At 40.6% G+C, this 22,614-nt stretch overlaps 1 protein-coding gene across 2 annotated transcripts in view; it reads left to right on the top strand.

The window, feature by feature from the left end:
- MSRA (methionine sulfoxide reductase A) overlaps positions 1-22,614 on the top strand; it is a 1,315,681-nt gene that overhangs the window by 773,738 nt on the left and 519,329 nt on the right. For both annotated transcript variants that reach the window (XM_044059981.1, XM_044059982.1), the window contains one exon: positions 4,035-4,141. In XM_044059981.1, the coding sequence (XP_043915916.1) occupies positions 4,035-4,141 (107 nt within the window). The remainder of the gene's footprint in view (positions 1-4,034; positions 4,142-22,614) is intronic.

The following is a 22,614-nucleotide window of genomic DNA, read 5'->3' as shown; positions in this document are numbered from 1 at the left end:
CAAAGCCAACTTCACGCTTCTTAAGACAGAAGTGGCAAACTTCACGACACCCATGCAGATGGACAATAGAGGTACAACTGCTGAATCTTATGCAAATGCACTTTATAAGCACTTACACAAGTGCATGGATCATGCTATCCCTAACAGAACCAAGATGCTATCCTCCAAAAAGGAAGCCAATCTGGTGGTCTTCTGCCATAAACAAACTCTACAACAGAAGAAAGAAACTGTTGCAAAAAAGAATAAAATCCCATGATTGGAGGAACTCCCTGATCAACCTCAGTAAGAAGCTGAGATCCCTCATAAAATCCTGCAAAGCTAGTTATGAAAATAAAATTGCCACTGATTCTAAAGACAACCACAAAGCATTCTATAGCTATGTCAAGAATCTCAATGGCAACACTCAGATCTGCTGTGAGTTACAGCACAATGGCACTAAATATACAGAACCAACTGATATTGCCAACATCCTGGCAGATAGGTTCAGTGCTAACTTTACCCCCCCTCACCCCCTAAAGCGGCCATCTCTGTACCAGAAGAATGCAAAATTCCTGTAATCATGGCTGCACAGGTAAAAACCTCACTCTCCAAAGCCAAGAACACAGCATCCATGGGACCTGACAACATCCCAGGCTGCCTTCTACATGAACTACAGAATGAGCTGGCACCCCACCTAAGTACCATGTTCAGTCATAGCCTTACCACATGCTTTGTGCCCATTGAATGGCACACTGTGACGGAGCCACGACAGATCCTGGGAACTGCCGCCGCATTAGCCTGACGAGCCTGGTCTGCAAGGCAATGGAACGTATCATCACAGAACTCATAAACAAAGACATTGGAGAACTCCAAACTCTGGATCCCACACAGTTCACGTTTTAAAAGGCAGATCATGTCTTCTAAACCTGATGGACTTCTTTGAAGCAGTCACCAAAGCCATAGATGAGGGTAAGGTGGTTCACACAGCCTATCTAGATCTCGCCAAGGCGTTCGACACCACCCCTTACTCTGGAATTATAGATAAACTCACTAAACTAGGTATTAATCCCTATGTCACAAGATGGGTTGCTAACTGACAGAACCCACACTGTGAAAGTAGCAGACTCCAAATCAGACGTAAGACCAGTGACAAGTGGAGTATCACAGGGTTCAGTCCTGGGTTCTCTCCTGTTTGGTATCTACTTCTCTGAAGTACAGGCTAACACAAAAGGTCTTTGGCTAACTAAGTTCACAGATGACTGCAAACTAGGAGCCATAATCGAAACTCCTAAAGATGTGGACATCCTACAAAAGGGCCTCACTGAGACAGATGCCTGGTGTCAAAGCCATGGCCTCAAGCTCAATGCCAAAAAGTGCATTGTCATCCTCTTTGGTAAAAACTCTGTACCCATGAACTACCACATAGGCAGCAGTCTACTTAACACTGTAAGTGTGATAAGAGACCTTGGGACACAGGTGGACAGTAGTCTCTCCTTTGATAATCACATTGCCACAGTGGTCAGGCAGTCCTTCTACATGGCACACCTCATCACAAAAGGTTTCTCATCCAGAAAAAAAGAGGCCATTGTTCCCCTCTACTCATCACTCATTAGACCCATTATAGAGTACAACATGCCTTTTGGTATGTACCTCACAAGACAATAACTGGAAAGGTCCCAAAAATACCTCACAAAGAGGATTACTGGCCTCAAACAGATGCACTACGCAGACCGTCTCAGAAATCTCCAGCTTTACTCTGTTGTATATCCTACTCAGAGGCAATCTCTGCCTAACATACAAAGCTATGTCAAACCCAGAGCTGTTGGACATGCTCCACTTAAAGAAATCCCAATCCCTTCGAGCTACACGCTCAAGGGACCTAAACCTTGTCACCACAATAAACAGAACATGCTGGAGGGATAGATTCCTGTCCCAGAGACTTCCCATACTCTGGAACAGACTGCCTATGTCAAACAGAGCTCCTCATTAGCACTCTTCAAGAAAAATCTTGATGATTGGATGGGTAATAGGAAATTCCCCCAGGGGATCACTTCTGTGGCTTTGCTTGACAGGAGCACAGGAAAATAATTTTTTGGGGTGGCGAAAGCCAGGGTACCTTTTTGGCTAGGCTTGTATAGGCCCTAGGGCTAATAGCCTAGTACCTACCTATGAATATGACTGTTGCCTGAAACAGAGTTTTTTCTACAGTGAAGTGCAGTAACCTTCCTGTAATACTATATATATATATATATATATATATATATATATATATATATGAGTACGTAGAAGGTAAGTTGACCTTTGAGTGATAGATACCCACCACTGCAACCTTCTTAGGAAACTTAATTGCCTAAGTAATCAATACAAAGCTGCAAATTTTGTTTTCTACAATTTGAAGCAGAAGGAGTGAAAAACTAGTCACTGTAATTCATATTCCTGTTTTGGGAGAAGTACATTTTACTAAGGAAAGTGTGAGCCATAGGAGAGGAAAAGATGTGGAAATCTATAGCATAATTTTAATTTCAGTAGCACTTTATTGAAGATAAGTGTAGGTTCAAGAGGAATGCCTAAGAAGTTGTATTCTGTGAAAATACTATTGTTATGTTTATCAATTATTAAAAGGTGTGGCAGTTGTGGTAGCTTATATGGGTTGGAAAACAGCATAATATTGGTCGTTTGATAGTTATTTTCTGCCCAGGTGCAGAAGTTAGAAAAGAATTGTCGGTTCGGTTTGTAGGCTTGAGGGACACTTGTGATTCTAAATGTAGTATGTTATTGGCCTAATGTAACATTCAGTGAAGGAAAGTCTTCAGTGAGGTTATTAATAAATAAAGAGAACAGGAGGGGGCCTTAAACAGACCTCTGTGGGACTCTAATACTAAGAGTGCCATTTGATAAAAGTTAGTTGTTAGAAAATAGCTGAAATGTTAGTTTTCAAGGTAGCTTTGGAAACATTCTATTGCATTTGTACCAAAGTTACATGTTTTTTTTTTTCTGTTTGGTGATGAGGAGTTTGTGATTTACAGTTTTGAATGCTTTAGCCATGTCAACAAAAATGCTAGCTGTAATGAGGCCATTGTCGATATTACTGTAGAGGACATCTGTTGTAGAAGAAAAGAGCTGTGGTCGTGCTAAATGCAATTCTGAAGTCATGTAGGTTGTCTGAGACAAGGCCATAACTATTGATGTGCCTTAGCATTTGTAAAGATTTTTAACAAAGATTTTGGTTAGTGGGGAAAGACTGGAGATTGGCCTAGAGTCTTTTTATGTTTTGGGAGAGTGTACTTTTGAAAATCGTATAATGATGATGTGCATTAACAATGTGTGTGTATGTGTGTGTGTGTGTGTGTGTGTGTGTGGGGGGCAGTTGGTGAAATGAGGGATAGACTGAAGATATAAGTAAGAGACTGGGCAATGCTTTGAGCAGCTTTCCTAAGGAATGTAGGGTGCACTGAACTGAAGCTGGAAAAGGAGAGTTTTAGATTTTTAATTCGGTGTTAGTTTCCTTTACAGGGTTGTAAATGCTGTGATTGTTTCTGCTGACTCCAAACTTGGCATTCAAATTTCTCAAAAATAAATATAATTCATTAGGCAGAGATTCCAGGAAATAATAATTTGATATTGAAAACAAAACGTGATTCTGTTAACAGGTCAAATGAATAAAAAACAAATAAACTTTAAAACACAGAATTCCGCTAAACGCATTGAAGGAAACGGACGACATGCAAGACTCTATGCATTTAGCGCCTTTGTCTTTTTGATGACATAAAATTTCATCAGATTGACTTCTGTTAATGCTGTGCCTTAAATAACATTTCTGTTCATCAAGACACATCACCTGCTACCAGACAAGTCAGAAGAAAAATATCGTATCTTTCTAAAATACTTTCACAGTCATAACCTTTAATCATCTTAATGTAAATCTTTGCGTTTAACATATTAAAGCAAACTAAGATAAAACTTCAGAGTACTTTTGTAGGTTTTGCTATGTTCTTTTAGCTTTGTAATTCCTTCAGATGAAATGTTATTTTGGTAAATTTAATTCTTTCTTTCAGGTATGAGACAAGGAAATGATGTTGGAACTCAGTACCGTTCTGGGATCTACACATACATTCCTCAACAAATGGATGCTGCTGTAAAGTCCAGAGATGCTTATCAGGAGGTAGGACTTCATTTCAGCAAGTAACAGTATCTGCAAATAGTCATTATTTTTGATGATCAGAAAGGAGAGAAAAAAAGTATGGTCTTCATTATTGTTTTTGTCTGCAGCCCTGGATTGTTGCAAAAGGGATGATGGAACAAAATAATAAACACAGCCAACTACATCCTCATAATGTATTCACTTTCCAGTGCTTTTAAGAAAGAAGCTAATAAAAAGATAAAGATTATGGATGCAGTATGCTTTAAATAGTATTACTGTGCTCTAAATTATGTGTGAGAGTATAAATGATCTGGACATACAACTAAAAGTCATGCTTGTCTAAAAATAGCAAATATTTTTACAAGTTTTACCATTGAAATATTGAGTACTGTCCGATCGACATGCAGTATTTTGAGAAAAAGACAGCAAGCAATTGCTTCATTGGTTGTCAGAAGTTAACATCTATCCAAATTGGATATCAGCTTTTCCTAATGGAACCAGCCTAGGAATGAGCACTACCACAGGTACTTCAGGGAACAGGCCCATTAGGTTGTGGCTCTAGGTGCTGATAATGCAGTCCCCTGATGTCTTCATGCAAAGATATCACAAGCCAAATAGACAGAGCTTGATACTTAAAGGATAAATTATTTTAAAACTGCATGTGAGCTGTAACCTGATTTGGGAAATTGACTCAGGACCCGCAGATTTAGAAATAGGTCACTGTGGAAAATGTTGACAAGTGTCTCAAAATTTGTGGTGGTCTGGGTTTTTATAATGCTTTCTTGTGCAAGAAGAACTACTTCTAGATTATTATGCTCTGAAATCAGGAAAAAGGCTGGCTTATTAATCATCTTTCTGACATCAGAAAGGTGCTTGACAAACATTTGTTCAACACCTTTAAGTGCTGTTATATTATGATCTTGTGCTGAAGCATAACAGTGACAGAAGCTAAAACAGCTTTAAAAAAACATATGGCAGAACAGTGTCTTACAGCATTTAAAGATGTTAGTTCCTCATAGAGACGCCTAGCTTCTGTCTGCTGTCTGTGTGGCAGCATTAAGTGTTTTATGGCTATAACAGCTGTAAAATACTTTGCATGTCTAGCCTCCTGTAGCTGCTTATACGAGGACAAAGTAAACCTCCATCTTGTTAAGTGTTCTTGACATGGTTATCAAGATTCACATCTTGAGCTTTGCTTCTCTCCTCTCTTGAAGTGAATTTCTTGTTATTCATTTCTTAAACATATAATAAGAAAGTTATGACTGGAGACCCAATCATTATCCTGTATGTGCAATAGCTGTCAGCTTTCCTCCTAGTGGCTGTTTAGTGCATTCCTGATTTTGTGGTTTGCTGGGCTGACGTGCTTTGCAGGTATCAACAGCTAAGTTTGATACCTGTAGATAATGGTGGTATGAGGGGGTCTGATTGGCTGTCATAGAACCATACTTATGGAGAGTTGCTTGATGCAGTTATAGTAGTACCCACCCCAAATTATGCTACTCTTTGGGCTAAAGTCTGGGTTCCAAAAATCTATTATTCCCTCTAGGGACTGATTGCTGTCAGTTGAGTCATGATACTTCCTTCCATTGCTGATCCTGCAATGACCTCATGTCACAGATGTTGCAGAAGCAGTGTTGACCATTCTACCAAATGGCTGGCACACATCTTCTACTCTAAATAATGTCCACCCATAGTAAGGAAAGATGAGAAATCACTGTGGTAAGAATGCACAAATAAAAGGAAGAAGAATGTGTACTGTATACCTGTTGCAGATCCTCTTTCTTTGTATACAAGGCATATATCAATATAAATGGAGAGAAGAAAAATGCATATATATATATATATATATATATATATATATATATATGTGTGTGTGTGTGTGTGTATACATACAAACATGTATTTCAGTGTGTGTTTGTGTGGGTGTGTGAATTGGGAAAACGCATGAAGTGATTATGTTTGCATGTGTGGATTGCATCAGCAACTTGAGGTGATACAGTTTAATGTTGACAAAACCTTTTAACTAATTTAAGTCAGCATATTTCATTTGTAACAGCTGCTTTTCATAGAAATAGTTATCTGCAGTGTAACAGCCACCTCAGTCAGCATCCTCTAACCCTGTTGCTACAGAATTGCTGCCTTTGAAGTGGCAGCTGTCATCCTGTTTGTTTATTAAGTGTTCACTGCCTAAGAAGGACCTAATGAGGCAATTCTACTGCCTTTTGTCCTAGAAGGCTATACATATGCTAACTATCCCATTGAAATCAGGTTGAGATGCTGGTGGGATGTTAGTAAATGGAAGTAAATGTGGCCGGGGCATGAATGACATTCCTTCCTCTACTTGCTTCCTGGGTTAGTTGCCTGATTGCTTTATACGGCTCCAGTGTTTCTGGCAATGAGCACTTGCATTTCAGGGTTCCTGCTTCATCTCAGCACTTATTTCTGATGTAAAGTTGTGACAGAAGATAGACTGCAGTTACTCAGTGGTTCAGCTTATTAGAATGTCTAATTATTTGCAGACATCATAAAACTGCAGGACAAGTATTTAGAACATAAGACAAGTTCCTTGATAATTATAGTGTCTTATACCAGGAAACTGCTTTGACAAATTACTTTTAAATTTCTCAAGCAAGCTAAAAGGGACTCTGTTTTGTCAAAATATGTTCCTTTTTTGTTTGTTGTTAATAATGTGTTCTTCTGTATTTCTTATTCCCTGAATGGCAACTCCTTTTGGCCTTTCATATCATGCCATATCACCAGCACTTCCTTCTAGCCCCACAGTTAAACACAGTTGCCATCAGGCATACATCATTGTAATCTGTCATTGCATGGGTTTCATGTGGTTTGATTAAATCTGCTGTAAGCATTTATTGCTTCATGCTTGGGAAGCTGTAGTTGGCCTAGTCCTAGCATTCCAGGAAGTAGTGTTAAGAAAGGTGTAATGAGGTTTTGCATCCATCTTTTGTCAAGTCAGAATGGTTATGGTTTCCCTTCTCAGTAATGGTTCATTCATAGGGTGCACTAGATCCTGCATACTATAGGACTTGTACTGGGTATTATGTTTCTGTACTGTAAGTCAGTTACATAGCACACTTACAGTGCCAGCCATATACATAAGTGAGCTAGGCAAATGCCTATGGTTCCATGCTTTTAAGGTCTATTTATTTTCTGACATTTAACTACCGTGAAAGTCAGACTGGGTAGAAGCTCATTTTCAGTGGAGGCCCGGGAAGAAAAGCTCCAAATTATTACAAGACATTTTAAGAATAATAATTTTATAATTTTCAAAAATAAAAACATCTGCAGTTTAAATAATTATAACAAATTAGGCATAATATAGGAACATTGGTTAAGAATCGATACACGTTATATGACAATCATTTAATATTACATGAATTTTAGATAGTTTTACAGAAATTAAAGGTAAGTTTGTCTAATACAAACAGGAATTGCAATATGAAGTGAGAGAAAAACAGGCTTATGGTATATATAGAAAGTCAGGGAAAAGAATTTGATAGAAGTTAGGAAGTAAGCGAAGAAGTGAGAGTAAGGAAGTATAAAGAATGAAAAGGTACTTGTTCACATTCAGGGATATAGATTATCCTGGTTTTGAGCAAGAACAGAGACAGATTTTAGCTAGGAAGTATTTCAGAGTGCTTTTTAAAGATGGAAAAAGGGTGTTGACCAGATGGATATAGGTAAGGAGTTCCAGGCCTTAGCAACCTTGTATGAGTACAGGCAATGCCCAGCAGATTTGTAGAGAGACAGGAGTTTTTGGTTGCTGGATCACAGTGACCAACCGGGATCATAGTTGTGTAGAATGTTTTTTAGTGCTGGGCAGGAGATGGATGCTGAATAATTTTATAGGTGATAAGAAACTGTGTATATGTAAGTTGATGAGGTAGTTCTAACCAATTTGGGCTTTTTAGTGGTATACAGTGGTGGATTCTGAAAGAAGTATTTGCTGCAAATTCAGCGACTTTGTTATATCGTTGCTTAAGTTTTAACTTTTGTGAAGCCTGGAGGTTAATAAGGATGGGAGCACCATAAAGAAGAGTGGGGGAGGAGATAAGTAGTGACAAGTGTAGTTTTAGTTGCATCGGTGAGAAAGTTTTTGGTTCTTTAAAGCACCCCTAGTTTTTGATGAGTTTTTCTTGTGCAAATTTGTATATGCAAATCGAATGGAAGATTATCATCCAATATCATCCCTAATAATTTGCTATGAGAAGTGATTTCAGTGGTTATATTATCAAGAGAGAGGACTTTGCATTTTTTTTTTGTAGGAGAGCGATTTAGGGAAAAAAGTAGTAGTTTGGTCTTTTTTGGGTTGAGCATGAGTTGTGAGTTATGAAGCCATGTTTCAACGTCTGTTAAAGCTTCCTGAGTAATTTTTTGGAGGTGTACTGTGTTGTCAAATATGCATATGAGAGTGGAATCATCTGTGTATTATATTAGGGTGGCTTGTTCTGTGGATGTATAGAGGGTATTGGTGAAAATGTTAAAAAGGAGGGGACCAAGAATAGAGCCTTGTGGTACACTGGTGATAACTGGGAGGTAAGGAGAGAACATGGAGTGCGATTTTTCTGAATGATACTTATTGGATGGGTAGCTTTTGAACCATGGAAGGGTGGGCTGTGAGAGACCTTGTGAAGACATTTAAAGTAGAAGTTTGCTGTGACAAACTGTGTCGAACACTTTAGACAAGTCTAGAAGGAATATACTAGCTTGATGTTATCTCTAGCTTTAATGACACTATCTGTATAGGTTAGAAGGGCATTGCTGCTACTATGGGAAGGACAGAAGCCATGTTGTGTAGTGGATAGGAGTTCTTCCTGCAGTAGTTACTCTAGCAATTGTTTTTGAATTTAAGTATTTTGGCGAGGGGAGATAAGATTGCTATACATCTAAAGTTATTAATGGCTGTTGAATTTCCTCCTTTGTGCAGAGGGACAATATGTGACTTTTTCCATAGAGAGGAATTGTGGGATTCCTAGATTGACCTGTTTTATAAGACTTGAGAGAGGATAGGCAATGCTATCAGCTGTTTTTTTAGGTACTTGCTTGTGAGGTCATCAAAGCACGGTCTGTTTGTTTGTTTGTTTAAGCGTAGTTTTATATTGTGTGGGTGTAGATTTGAAGGTGAAAGTGGATGTGGTGATATGTGGCTGTTGGGCAGGGTTGGAATTAGATTTTGAGGAATCCTTGGTTAGAGATGCTATACTATCTATAAGATAAAGAGTTGAACTATATTGCATTTTCAAGTGGTAAGTTATCAGGAGAGGGATTTGGGTTGATTTTTTTGGCTGGGATGTAAGATTTCTTTAATGGATGCCCACAATGTTTTAGAGTTGTGTTTAGTATTATTCTGAAAGTTATTGCAATATAGTTTTTTTTCCTTCATTTGTTTGCCTTTTAGTACAATTGTGAAGCATTCTGAGGTTTTTAAGATATTGAGGTGTTCTATATTTTGCTAGACTTTTTATGCCTTTTCTCTGTCCTGCATTAGCATTGTATTCTTTTTGGATAGCCAAATTACATTATTTGTTTTCGTCCTTCTAGGAGGTGCAAAGCTATTTAGGATATTTAGAAAAGTTGTATTGAATTATTTACAGTATCTTCTAAGGGGAGGATTATTAGGAAGTTCCAGTTAATAGATGACAATGTAATAATGAGCATTTCTTGGTTAAACTTGGATAGTTTGTGTGTTGTTTTATAAATATGCTGTTTAACTGGATGTGTGAGATGTCTGGTCATATAGACTAGGAGATGATCACTGAGAGAGTCTGACATTGTACAAGGTAAATCCAGCAATCAGAAGTGCTAGGCAGGTAATAAAAGTAGCAAACTTGTGTATTTAGAATCCACAAAGCTTTCAGGCTAATGCCCTTCCTCGGATTGTTATATAACAAACTACTATTCATGTACATTTAAACTAAAACCTTCATGACACAGCCCAATCAGAAGAGAACAACAATTAACTGCATATTTATATTTAAAGACTTAAAACATGAAATATTTCCTGTCTAAACTAAATCTTGAATTCTAATATTATAAAAAGTATAAAAAATATATATAAAAAATGTACGTGTTTGTATATTAAAGTGCATATTATCAATCATTTCCAATAGTTCAACAGCATTTGTCTTTTCTTTAGTACAGGTTTCAAGCTCACTGCTGCATTAATACCAGGTAGAGAGTCTGCTTGCAGTCTCACTATCCACTCATACTCTAAAGTCTCTAGTTTCTCATTCAAATCAGCTCCTCTTATGCTCCTGTGCGCAATGCTTATAACTCTAAACTTAAATTCGTGGCCTCTTCCTTTTTCATCCATGTGTTTTGTAAGTGCATTGGTTTTAACATTTCTGCATATTTCAGATTTATGTTCTGTTATACAATCCTTAAGTCATCATATGCACTTACCTACATTGAAGGAAGGACACTTTGTACAGGTAGCTTGAGAAGGTGGGGATGATTATTTCAGTAACTTAGTGACCCTCTGAGCACCCCTCCAAAGTTTGTGTCCAAGTAATGACTACATTGTCCCCAGCCCAGCATAAGATAGTGACATCAGACATTGTATCACTACAGATATTGCAAAAAATATCTGGTCGATCACTGCCAGTGTCACATAAATTATTATAAATATTGCGAAAATATCTGGCTGATCACTAACAAAACCTCGGAGGTCACTATTATGTGTGGGCTGGGGACAGTGTAGTCATTACTTCTTTAAGCTTACTCACAAACTTTGGAACGGTGCACAGGATGTGACTAAAGTTATACAGGACTAGTGTACTGTATGTAGAGTATGTTGAAAGCATGACTGTAATCATTTATTTTTCCTCACAATTGAACATTGGGTGCATATACAGGTTACTGTCATCTGGGAGAGTATTTGAAGCATTTTGTTTATGTATGCCTGACAGCAAACATACCCTATTTTTTTTTCCAGATGTGACATCAGAGGGATTCACAGTAAGTGTCTGTCTTTTGTGGGTAGGGGGAGAGGAAGCTTGCTTTATAAACGTATCACAACAGTGACTTGAAATAAATGACTATAGTCATTTCTCACCTAATTTCCATCTGGACTTACACCATATGGGGCAACACAGAAAGTGACAATCTTTTTTAAGGTGACTTAAGGAGGCACATACTGTGTACAGATGTGATTTATGTGTCATAACAAGCATTTGTCTTTTATGTTTATTGTAATCTGAATAGTGTGATTAGGCAAGGATTGGACACTGGGTGATGGGGGTGGGGGGACTTGGAGCCCCCTTTACCTATAGCACCAGTTAACCCAAGACTGGCTCTGCATACTTACAGCAGCTTTTTACTTGAACAAAAAGAGAGCCATACTTTGGATATTGTTTCCTGTTCAACCCCCTCCAACTCTGTACTGACATAGGCTCCTACTAAAACCTGAGTCGGACAGAAGAACATCATACTTCTGTATCACCTAGGCAGTGACACAATCATCTGTAGTTTCTTATTAGTATTTAGTATAAACTGTTTTTGACCCATCCTGCTTCTCTGCAATTGTTGCAAAAGCAACTTGAGCAGCATTGCAGAATTTCTTTCAAATGGACTGTCAAACACTGCAGTATATCTTTCAACAGTCCTTCCAGTCAGACTGTAGTCATTATAGGTATAATTGTCAGACAGTAATACCAAACAATGCTGGCGTTTGGCCAGCTGACTGGCCATCTTGTGCTTTAGATTAAGTGGAAGCACCTTACCTTAATATTGATTCAGTTTGGGACCATGCTTCATTTCCATGTTTAACAATTTGTGTGGCTAATTTGCATGTGTGTACTGCAAGAATGAAGTATGCATACAACTGCTGACTCTTCCTTAGCTAAATATTTACATTCCCTTTTAGTAAAATTATTGATGTCTTTCTGTATTGCTGTTGCAGTAGTCTTCACCTCAGGGATTCCCTGCCAAGGATAACCCAATGTCTGGCCAGTATACCAAATCCTTTAGATCTCATATGCAGCATATGTCACACATAGGATCATCAGTCTGAACGCCCTTTGTTGTAATGATACCTAGCCATCAGATAAGTGCCCCATTGGGGGTCTTTTTCCTGTTCTGCTGCTGGTCTTGTTTTGTTTTGGTTACCTGGAGTTCATGTCATCCAAGAAGGGAAAATGTCAGTGGAGGAGTCAGATTCCCCATAAGGATTGTTACAAATGGTGTCTCTTTTGATGTTCTTCATGTTTCACTGTTGCAGTCATCACTTTTGGGGTTATCTGCTTGCAGTAGCCCTCAGTTGGCCTGATTAACAAAGTCTTGGGTCCTGCGTCGGTTGCTGTCCCTTCTTCCATGACGTCAGGGGTATAAAACTTCTGATGATCTGTATTTGCCCATATCTACTTATGAGGATGCTGATGTTCTTCATGTTTCACTGTTGCAATCATTACATTTGGGGTAATCTGCTGGCAGGTTGCCGTCAGTCTGCCTGATTAACAAAGTCATGGGTCCTGCGTCGGTTGCTGTCCCTTTTTCCATGACATCAGGGGTATAAAACATGCAGCCGACACCATTACATCAGTCTTTCTTGCCGCACAGTGCATGAATCAGAAGCAGTTCACAAGTGCCGATCGGCCGACTCCTGAAATTTTCGTTTTCGGGTTTCAGACCCGAAGTCTTCAACTAAAAAGCTTTTCTTGCTCCTTACCAATGTCAGTAAAAGTTAATAATTGCATTACTTGTGGGACACAAATACCTCATAAAGATTTTAATTTGTACTGTATTCCTTGCCTAGGCCCTGACCACAACATACCTTGCTGTCGGTTTTGTGCTAAATTTAATCAACGCACGATTAAACGTCGGTATATTTTTGGTTCTAAATATTTTGGCTCATGATTTAATTATCCAGAAATGTTATCAGTTAGCAATCCGACTACTGGAATACCTATAAAAAGCAAAGAAAAAGAAAGAGACAGGCCGTCGAGGTCCAAAACTGACGACGACGCTTCTCCTAAGCCAGTCGCCAGTTCGCCAGTACTCAGTGAGGTGCTTTTGCAGCCACTGATACCCACTTCTTCTGATTTGCAGGCCTCTACTGAGACCCATTTGGAGTCCAGTATGGTGTGAGATGCTTCAATTATGGAACCCGCGGATGTCTCTACCTTAGATGGTCCGGAGCCGCTGTGCAGGCACCAGCTTCTGAGGGTGTTTTCAGGCCTACAGATTTGTATATTAGACCGACACCATCTTCAAAACTAAGGCCAAAATCAAAATCTATGTCTAAAAAAAACAACGCCTGGGCCACATGTGCAAGCCCCTATGCCTAAAAACAAATGATCAAAATGGTTGAAGATTTAATTACTGTGATCAGGGGTAGCCAACCCCCTCCCCCTTCTAAGAGGCCTATGCAAGATATTGATTATGAATCTTCTGAACAGGATTCTATTTCTTCTGACTCTTCTAATGAACAGGATTTGTCTATACAAACCTATGAGGACTCTGATGCAGAAGATTCCATTCCTTCTGCTTCTCCCCTGAGGATTTTTCTTTTGGGAAAACTTTACATACTTTAAGGGAACATTTCCACTGGGAAAGTCAGGATTTCTCTGAATCTAAAAAGAGACTTAGGGATTTTCTTCTTCTTCCTCAGCATAGGCCTTTGGCTATACCTCCTGTTCTAGACATTGTTGATGATGTTTTTTAAGAATTTAGTATGGCTCCTGATTCTCTGCCTCCGGCTCTTTGTAAGCCAGACAGATACTACAGGATTCCTGACTCCCACAAATTCCTTTTCAAAAATCCTATTGCAGATCCTGAAACTATTTCTCAGGGTCCCAAGGGCATTAAGGCCTCTACTGCTAAAAATCCTACCCCTTCTGATAGAGATTCCAGGGCGCTGGATAGATGGGGTAAGAAGGTTTACACTTCTGCAGCCTTGACAGTCAGGGCTTTAAACTGTTAATTTCATATGCTTAAATATCAACAGCATATCATGGGACAACTTAAACAGAAAATTATGTTAATTTCTGACTGTAAAGATTTACAGGATTTATTGCATTCAGCTGAACAAGTTGGAAAACATACTTTGCAATGTGGTTTTGATTCTTTGGAAGCCTCTTGCAGGGCTGCTGTAACTGGGTCTGTGCTAAGAAGGCATGCTTGGCTCAAAGTGCAAACTTTGCCTGATTATGTTAAAGCAAAATTGTTGGATGTTCCTTTACAACAGGACCGTCTCTTTGGTAATAAGGCTGAAGAAGTTTTAAAAAAGATGGAAGATAAAGCTAAATCTATGCAAACTGTGAAAGATTTCTTACAAGTGCAACCTCCAAGATTTAGTAGGCACTGGCTTACTAAGAACTGGTTCTTTCTAGTTCCTTCGAGAGTCACTCAAGTCAAACCCAGACATTCCAAAGGCTCTAGGTTTCAGTCACAAGGGACTTTTAGAACAAAACAGTGGGGTGCCTCCTCCTCCAAATCTGGAAACAACAAGGCACCTCCCTATGGTAAGCAGTCTCAATGACTTCCCTTTACACTTACCAAGCACGTACCTTTTGTCTGCCCCTTTGGGGGGAAAACTGGCACTTCATGCAAGAAACTGGCAACTTATAACCCAGGACAAATGGGTTTTAAATATAGTATCCTAGGGATACAGATTTCATTTCCACATGTTGCCAATCCCATGCGGATGGCCAGATCTGCCCCCAAATCAGTGGGCAGAGGCCCAGAAACAAGCACTCTCCCTCATGAAGATGGGGGCTATTCAACCGTTACCAGAAGAGGAAAAGGGACAAGGTTTCTATTCAAGACTTTTCCTGGTACCCAGAAAAGACAAATCATGGAGCCCAATTCTGGACTTATCTACTCTAAACACATTTCTGGACATTCCAAAATTCAAGATGCTGACTCTTCAACAGTTACTTCCTATGCTAGGCAAAGATGCCTGGTTGGTAACTCTAGACTTAAAAGAGGCTTTCCTGCATATTCCAGTCAGGGAATCTTGCAGAAGATACCTCCGCTTCAAAGCAGGCTACTTGCATTACCAGTTCTCTGCACTGCCCTTTGGCTTATCTACTGCGCCCAGGGTCTTCACAAAGTGCCTGGCTCCAGTAATTGCATTTTGCAGACAAAGAAATATTCAAATATATCCATATCTGGATGATTGTCTAATTCAGGCAGAAAACAAGGACATTCTTCTAAAACATCTGGCATTTGTAAATAGGGTTCTAACTTGTCTAGGGTACACAATAAACGAAAAGAAATCACAACTGGCACCCTCTCAAAAAATTACATTCCTGGGTGCAAGCTTGAATACAACTGCCCAGATGGCTTACCTTACACCAGAAAAGCAAATTCATTTGGTAACTTACTTCACACAGGTGGCCACAAAAACCCTGCTATCTGCAAGCCTTGGGGTTCATGGCCTCCTGCATTCTTCTAATTCCATATGCAAGACTGCATATGAGGAAACTTCAGTGGTACTTAAAAGTTTATGGAGTCAACACTGTCACAGCCTGGAAACAATGATTCCTATTATACCTTGCCTGCAACTAGAGTTCCTATGGTGGGCAGAGGCCTGCCATCAAAACAAGGGACTGCCATTCACTCCACCCTCTGCTGCCCAAACTCTAACTACAGATGCATCAGACTATGCTTGGGGGGCTTATCTGGCAGGGAAGTGCATTCAGGGCAAATGGAACCCAAATCAAATGCACCTTCATATCAGTCATAAAGAGATGCTAGCTGTACAGAATGCACTGACAGCCTTCAAGGACTACCTTCATCCAGGACAATTACTGATAGACAGACAACACCACAGTTTTGTGGTACATAAACAATCAGGGGGGTGCACACTCCTACCCCCTTTGCAGACTAGCCATGGCATTGTGGGACACGGCCTTGACTTATCAAATACAACTACAAGCTCAATTCCTTCCAGGAAAGCTGAATACTCTGGCAGACGAACTAAGCAGAAATCTCATGGACCCACACGAATGGAAACTGTAACCATGGATTTTCAACATGTTGACATGTAATGGGGGAGTCCAGACATAGATCTTTTTGCCTCACCACAGAACTATCAGTTGGACAAATTCTGCACAAGAATTCATCACAAAAAAGCCTGGAAAGTGGATGTTCTATCATTCAGCTGGAAAAACCTATCAGTTTATGCCTTTCCCCCTCTGCCTCTGCTCTCCAAAGTTCTATTAAAAGTCAAACAGGACAAACCAAAAATGATTTTGATTGCTCCAGACTGGCCTCGCCAACACTGGTACCCACTCCTGCGCAATGTGTCACACCTTCCACTGTGGCACCTGCCTCAGACACCTTACTTACTGTCTCAGCAGAACAACCAAATTCTGCACACACTGCTCCAAACTTTGAATCTTGCAGCATGGCTACTCACCTAAATTCACCTGTAGCATCCCTCAGCAAACCTGTGATGGGTGTAATTTTGGAGGCAAGAAGGCCTAGTACTAGAAAATCTTATGCTGACAAATGGAAAAGATTTTGTGCCTGGAATCAATCACATGGGGATAAGCACAGCAGTGCCCAATATTCCTCAGATTTTACAATACTTAACTGAGATGCTTCACAAGGGCCTGTCCTTTTCTTTCATAAAAATCCATGCCTCAACCATTTCAGCTCATTACAGCACAGAGCCTCCCCTCTTCTCTCATCCTCTGCTAAAGCAGTATCTCAGAGGTGCCAAAAACTGAATTACAGGCTCTTATGGCAGTGGATCCTTTCATTATTTTTCATGCGGACAGGGTGTCTCTCAGGACCAATCCATCCTTCATACCTAAGGTGGTATCCAGTGTGGCTCTTAATCAAACCATTCATTTGCCAACTTTCTTTCCCAATCCACAGAACAAGGGGGAGCGGATTCTGCATTCATTGGATGTACACAGATAGCTTAGATTTTACTTAGAACAAAATCTCTAAGAAAATCTGATCAACTACTGGTGGCATTTGCTGCAGGGGCAGAGGGAAAGGCTATTTCAAAGCAGACTATTTCCAAATGGATAAGCCATTGTATTCATTTCTGCTATATGCACCATGGTAAAACTATCCCCCAGGGATCAGATCTCATTCCACTAGGGCTGCATCTACTTCTACAGGCTTTCTCAGAGGTGTTCCTACCAGAGACATTCTAGAAGCTACTACCTAGAGCTCAGTTCAAACGTTCACCAAACATTACCATTTACCTCTCTTCTGTAAATCCAGAGCTGGCTTTGCCACTGCTGTCCTGCAGGGCCTTATAGCTGGTCCTAATGCTGTATAAATCCGTCCTCCCAACCATAGCTTTGGGAATCTACCCAAATGTAATGACTGCAACAGTGAAACACGAAGAACATAGTACAGTTGTGTACACTTACCATAAATGTAGATGTTCGAGTGTATTCACTGTTGTAGTCCTGGTTACCCTCCCTCCAACCCCATTTTTTCTCTTTCTATACTTATACTTTCCTTTACTATGCTTAAAAACCTTTTTGGTGTATTTGCTTTAGTTTGGAGATATATATTTTTGTGTTTTTAATTACTTAAATATTTGGCTCCCCATTTGGGGGGCACCTGACATCTGGGGCAAGAAAAACTGATGTAATGGCGTCAGCTGCATGTTTTATACCCCTGAAAAACTGACGTCATGGAAGAAAGGACAGCAACTGAAGCAGGACCCAAGACTTTGTTAATCAGGCCGACTGAGGGCAACCTGCCAGCAGATTACCCCAAATGTAATGACTGCAACAGTGAATATACTCGAACATTTACATTTATGGTAAGTGTACACAACTGTACTATGCAGAGGACTCTATTCTCTCTGCTTCCCCTACAGAAGATTTTTCTAAGGGAACATTTCCACTGGGAAAGCCAGGATTCTTCTGATTCAAAAAAGACGCTTAGGGATTTCTTACTCCTGCCTCAGCATAGGCCTTTAGCTATTCCTCCAGTACTAGACATTGATGATGATGCTTTTTCGGAATCTAGTTTGGCCCCTGATTCCTTGCCTCCTGCTTCCAGAAAACCTGACAGATATTACAAGGTTCCTGATTCACAGAAGTTCCTTTTTAAAAATCCTATTGTGGATCCAGAGACTATTTCACAGGGACCCAAGGGCATTAAGGCTTCTACTGCTAAAAATCCTACTGATAGAGACTCCAGGGTGCTGGATAGATGGGGTAAGAAGGTTTGCACTTCTGCAACCTTGGCCATTAGGGCTTTAAACTGCCAGTTTCATATGTTAAAGTATCAACAATATGTTATTGGACTGCTTAAACAGAAAATGATGTTGATTCCTGACTGTGCGGAAAATAAAGAATTACAGGATTTAATGCATTCTGATGAACAGGGTGGAAAACATACTTTGCAATGTGGATTTGATTCTTTAGAGGCCTCTTGCAAGGCTGCTGTTACTGGTTCTGTGCTTGGCTTAAGGAGCAATCTTTACCTGATAATGTTAAAGCTAAATTGTTGGATGCTCCCTTAAATCAGGACCGCCTGTTTGGCAACAAGGGTGAGGAAGTTCTTAAAAAGATGGAAGATAAAGCTAAATCTATGCAAACTATTAAAGATGTCTTACAAGTTCAAACTCCTAGATTTAGTAGGCACTGGCCCTCTAAGAATTGGTCCTTTCCAGCCCCTTCCAGGTCTTCTCAAGTCAAACCCAGACATAACAGAAACCCCAGGATTCAGTCCCAGGGGACACACAACACTAAGCAGTGGGGGGTTTCCGCACCCAAATCAGGGAGTAGTAAGACCCCCTCGTGGAAAACAGTCTCAATGACTTGCTTCTAAAACTTCCAAGCACTTCCCAACTGAATGCTCCTTTAGGCAGAAAGATTGGTCTGCATGCCAAAAACTGGGAACTCATTACCCAGGACAAATGGGTTTTAAATATAGTGTCCCAAGGATACAGATTTCGCTTCCACACTTTACCAACACCAAGCAGGTGGCCAGATCTACCTTCAAGTCAGTGGGCAGAGGCCCAAAATCAAGTTCTCTCTCTATTAAACACGGGGCTATTCATTTGGTACCAGAAGAGGAAAAGGGACAAGGGTTCTATTCGAGACTTTTTCTGGTACCCAGACAAGGCAATACATGGCATCCTATCCTGGACCTCTCTACTCTAAATACCTTTCTGGTGATTCCAAAATTCAAGATGCTGAGATACATGGTTGGCAACACTAGACTTAAAAGAAGCATACCTGCACATCCCTATCAGGGAGTCTTGCAGAAAATACCTACGCTTCAAAGCAGGCTACATGCACTATCAGTTCTCTGCACTGCCCTTTGGCTTATCTGCTGTGCCCAGGGTATTCACAAAGTGCCTAGATCCAGTCATTGCATTCTGCAGGCAAAGAAATATTCAAATATACCCATATCTGGACGATTGTCTAATTCAGGCAGAAAGCCAGGACATACTTTTGAATCATCTGGCCTTTGTTCAAAGGGTACTGACTTGTCTGGGGTACACCATAAATGAAAAGAAATCACAACTGCTACCCTGTCAACAAATTATATTCCTGGGAGTAAAGCTTGAATATAACTTCCCAGATGACTTTCCTCACACCAGAGAAATGAATTAATTTGACAAGCTACTTCAAACAAGTGGCCACAAAAACCCAGTTATCTGCAAGGCAAATACTGCAAGCCTTAGGGTTCATGGCCTCCTGCATTCTTCTAATTCCATATGCAAGGCTGCATATGAGGAAACTGCAGTGGTATCTCAAAAGCCTATGGTGTTAACATTCACAGGATCTAGAGGCAATGATTACTATCATTCCTTGCCTATGCCTAGAGTTCCTTTGGTGGGCAGAGGCCTGCCACCAAAACAGGGTACTACCATTCACACTACCCCCTGCTGCCCAAACCTTAACAACAGATGCATCAGACTATGCATGGGGGGCCCACCTTGCAGGGAAGTGCATTCAGGGCAAATGGAACCCAAGTCAAATGAACCTGCATATCAATCAAAAAGAAATGTTAGCTTTACAGAATGCTCTAACAGCCTTCAAGGACAACATTCTTCCAGGACAATTAATGATAAAGACGGACAGCACCACTGTTATGTGGTACATAAACAAGCAGGGGGATACACATTCTTACCCCTCTGTAGACTAGCCATGGCATTGTGGAACACAGCCCTGAACTATCAGGTACATTTACAAGCTCAATTCCTGCCTGGAAAGCTAAATACACTGGCAGACGAACTAAGCAGAAACCTCAAGGATCCACACGAGTGGAAACTGGAACCAAGGATTTTCAACATGTTGACAAGCAAATGGGGGAGCCCAAATATAGACCTGTTTGCCTCCCCCCAAAACTATCAGTTGGACAAATTCTGCACAAGGGCTCCCCACAAACAAGGTTGGAAAGTGGATGCTCTGTCCTTCATGCCTTTCCTCCTCTGCCTCTGCTCTCCAAAGTACTACTAAAGATCAAACAAGACAAACCAAGGAAAATTTTGATTGTACCAGACTAGCCACGCCAACACTGGTACCCCCTCTTGCGCAGTGTGTCACTGTGGGCCCCATGGCACCTGCCTCAGACTTTTACTCTATTGTCTCAGCAGGAGAACCAAATTCTGCATCCTCAACTTCAAACACTAAATCTAGCAGCCTGGCTAATTACATAATTTCTCCTTTATCATCCCTCAGTAAATCAGTGATGGATATAATTTTAGAGGCAAGGAGGCCTAGTACCAGAAAGCCTTACACTGAAAAATGGAAAAGATTCTGTGCCTGGAAGCAATGTCAAGGGATGAGCACAACAATGCCCAATTTACCTCAGATCTTACAATACTTAACTGAGATGCTTCATAAGGGCCTGTCTTTCTTCTCCATCAAAATTCACGCCTCAGCCATCTCAGCTCATTATAACACAGAACCACCCCTCTTCTCTTATCCACTGCTTAAGCAGTTCCTTAGAGGAGCCAGAAATCTACGACCACCCAGGAGAGCTCCAACTCCAGCCTGGGATCTCAAATTTGTATTGGAAAAGCTTACACTTCCTCCTTTCGAGCCAGCTGCCACTGCGGACTTAAAATTCCTTTCTTGGAAAACAGCTTTCCTTTTAGCAATCACTCCAGCAAGAAGGGTATCTGAATTACAGGGGTCTCTGGCAGGTGGTCTGTTTCATCATCTTTCATGCGGACAGGGGTGTCCCTCAGGACTAATCCCTCCCTCATGCCCAGGTGGTATCCAGTGTGGCCCCTTAATCAGTTATATGTTTGCCATTTGCTTCTTCTAATTCACCATCCACAAAAAATGAGGGCTGCCTCCTTAGACGTGCACAGACAACTAGATTTCTACTAGGACAGAACTAAACCTCAAAGGAAAAAAATCTCTCCTGTTGGTGGCATTTGCGGGGCGAAGCAGGGCTATTTCAAAACAAACCATTTCCAAATTTCCAAAAATGGATGAGCTTTTTGCTGCAAACACCAACAAACAAATCCCACCTATCCCACCCACCCCACTCTACCAGGGCTACCACCACTCCTGCAGCTTTTTCATCTTTTTTTCCCACCACCAGGGACATCATCCTCCTGCTACTTGGAGTTCTGTACATACTTTCACCAAGCATTACCATCTGCCAATTTTCTCTAAATCCAGAACTGGCTTTGCCACTGCAGTCACGTAGAGCCTTTTAGCTGGTCCTAATTCTATGTGAATTCCTCCTCCCATCCTTAGCTTTGGGAATCTACCCAAAAGTGATGACTGCAACAGTGAAACACGAAGAACATAGTACAGTTGTGTACACCTAACATAAATGTAGATGTTCGAGTGTATTCACTGTTGCAGTCCTGGTTACCCTCCCTTCAGCTGCCTTCTTTTTCTTTTTGGATATACCTCTACTTCCTTTACTATCTTCAAAAGCTTTTTGGTGTATTTGCTTTTTTGTTGGAGGTATATAGGTTTAATTGCTTCCCATTAAGGGGGCAGCTGACATCTGGGGCAAGAAAAACTGATGTAATGGTGTCGGCTGCATGTTTATACCCCTGACCACTTGACGTCATGGAAGAAGGGACAGCAACCGACGCAGGACCCAAGACTTTGTTAATCAGGCTGACTGAGGGCTACTGCAAGCAGATAACCCCACAAGTGATGACTGCAACAGTGAATACACTTGAACATCTACATTTACCTTCAGCTGCCTTCTTTTCTTTACTATCTTCAAAAGCTTTTTGGTGTATTTGCTTTTTTGTTGGAGGTATAACCTTGTATAGTTATAGGTTTAATTGCTTCCGATTAAGGGGGCAGCTGACATCTGGGGCAAGAAAAACTGATGTAATGGTGTCGGCTGCATGTTTATACCCCTGACCACCTGACGTCATGGAAGAAGGGACAGCAACCGACGCAGGACCCAAGACTTTGTTAATCAGGCTGACTGAGGGCTACTGCAAGCAGATAACCCCACAAGTGATGACTGCAACAGTGAATACACTTGAACATCTACATTTATGGTAAGTGTACACAACTGTACTTTTGGCTGCTTCCCATGACCATACTTCTTGTATTATT

Source organism: Protopterus annectens, chromosome 1.part2, assembly GCF_019279795.1.
Source record: "Protopterus annectens isolate FY-2018-M chromosome 1.part2, PAN1.0, whole genome shotgun sequence".
In the NCBI taxonomy this organism is placed as follows: domain Eukaryota; kingdom Metazoa; phylum Chordata; order Ceratodontiformes; family Protopteridae; genus Protopterus; species Protopterus annectens.
This window is presented reverse-complemented; position numbering and strand designations above follow the sequence as displayed.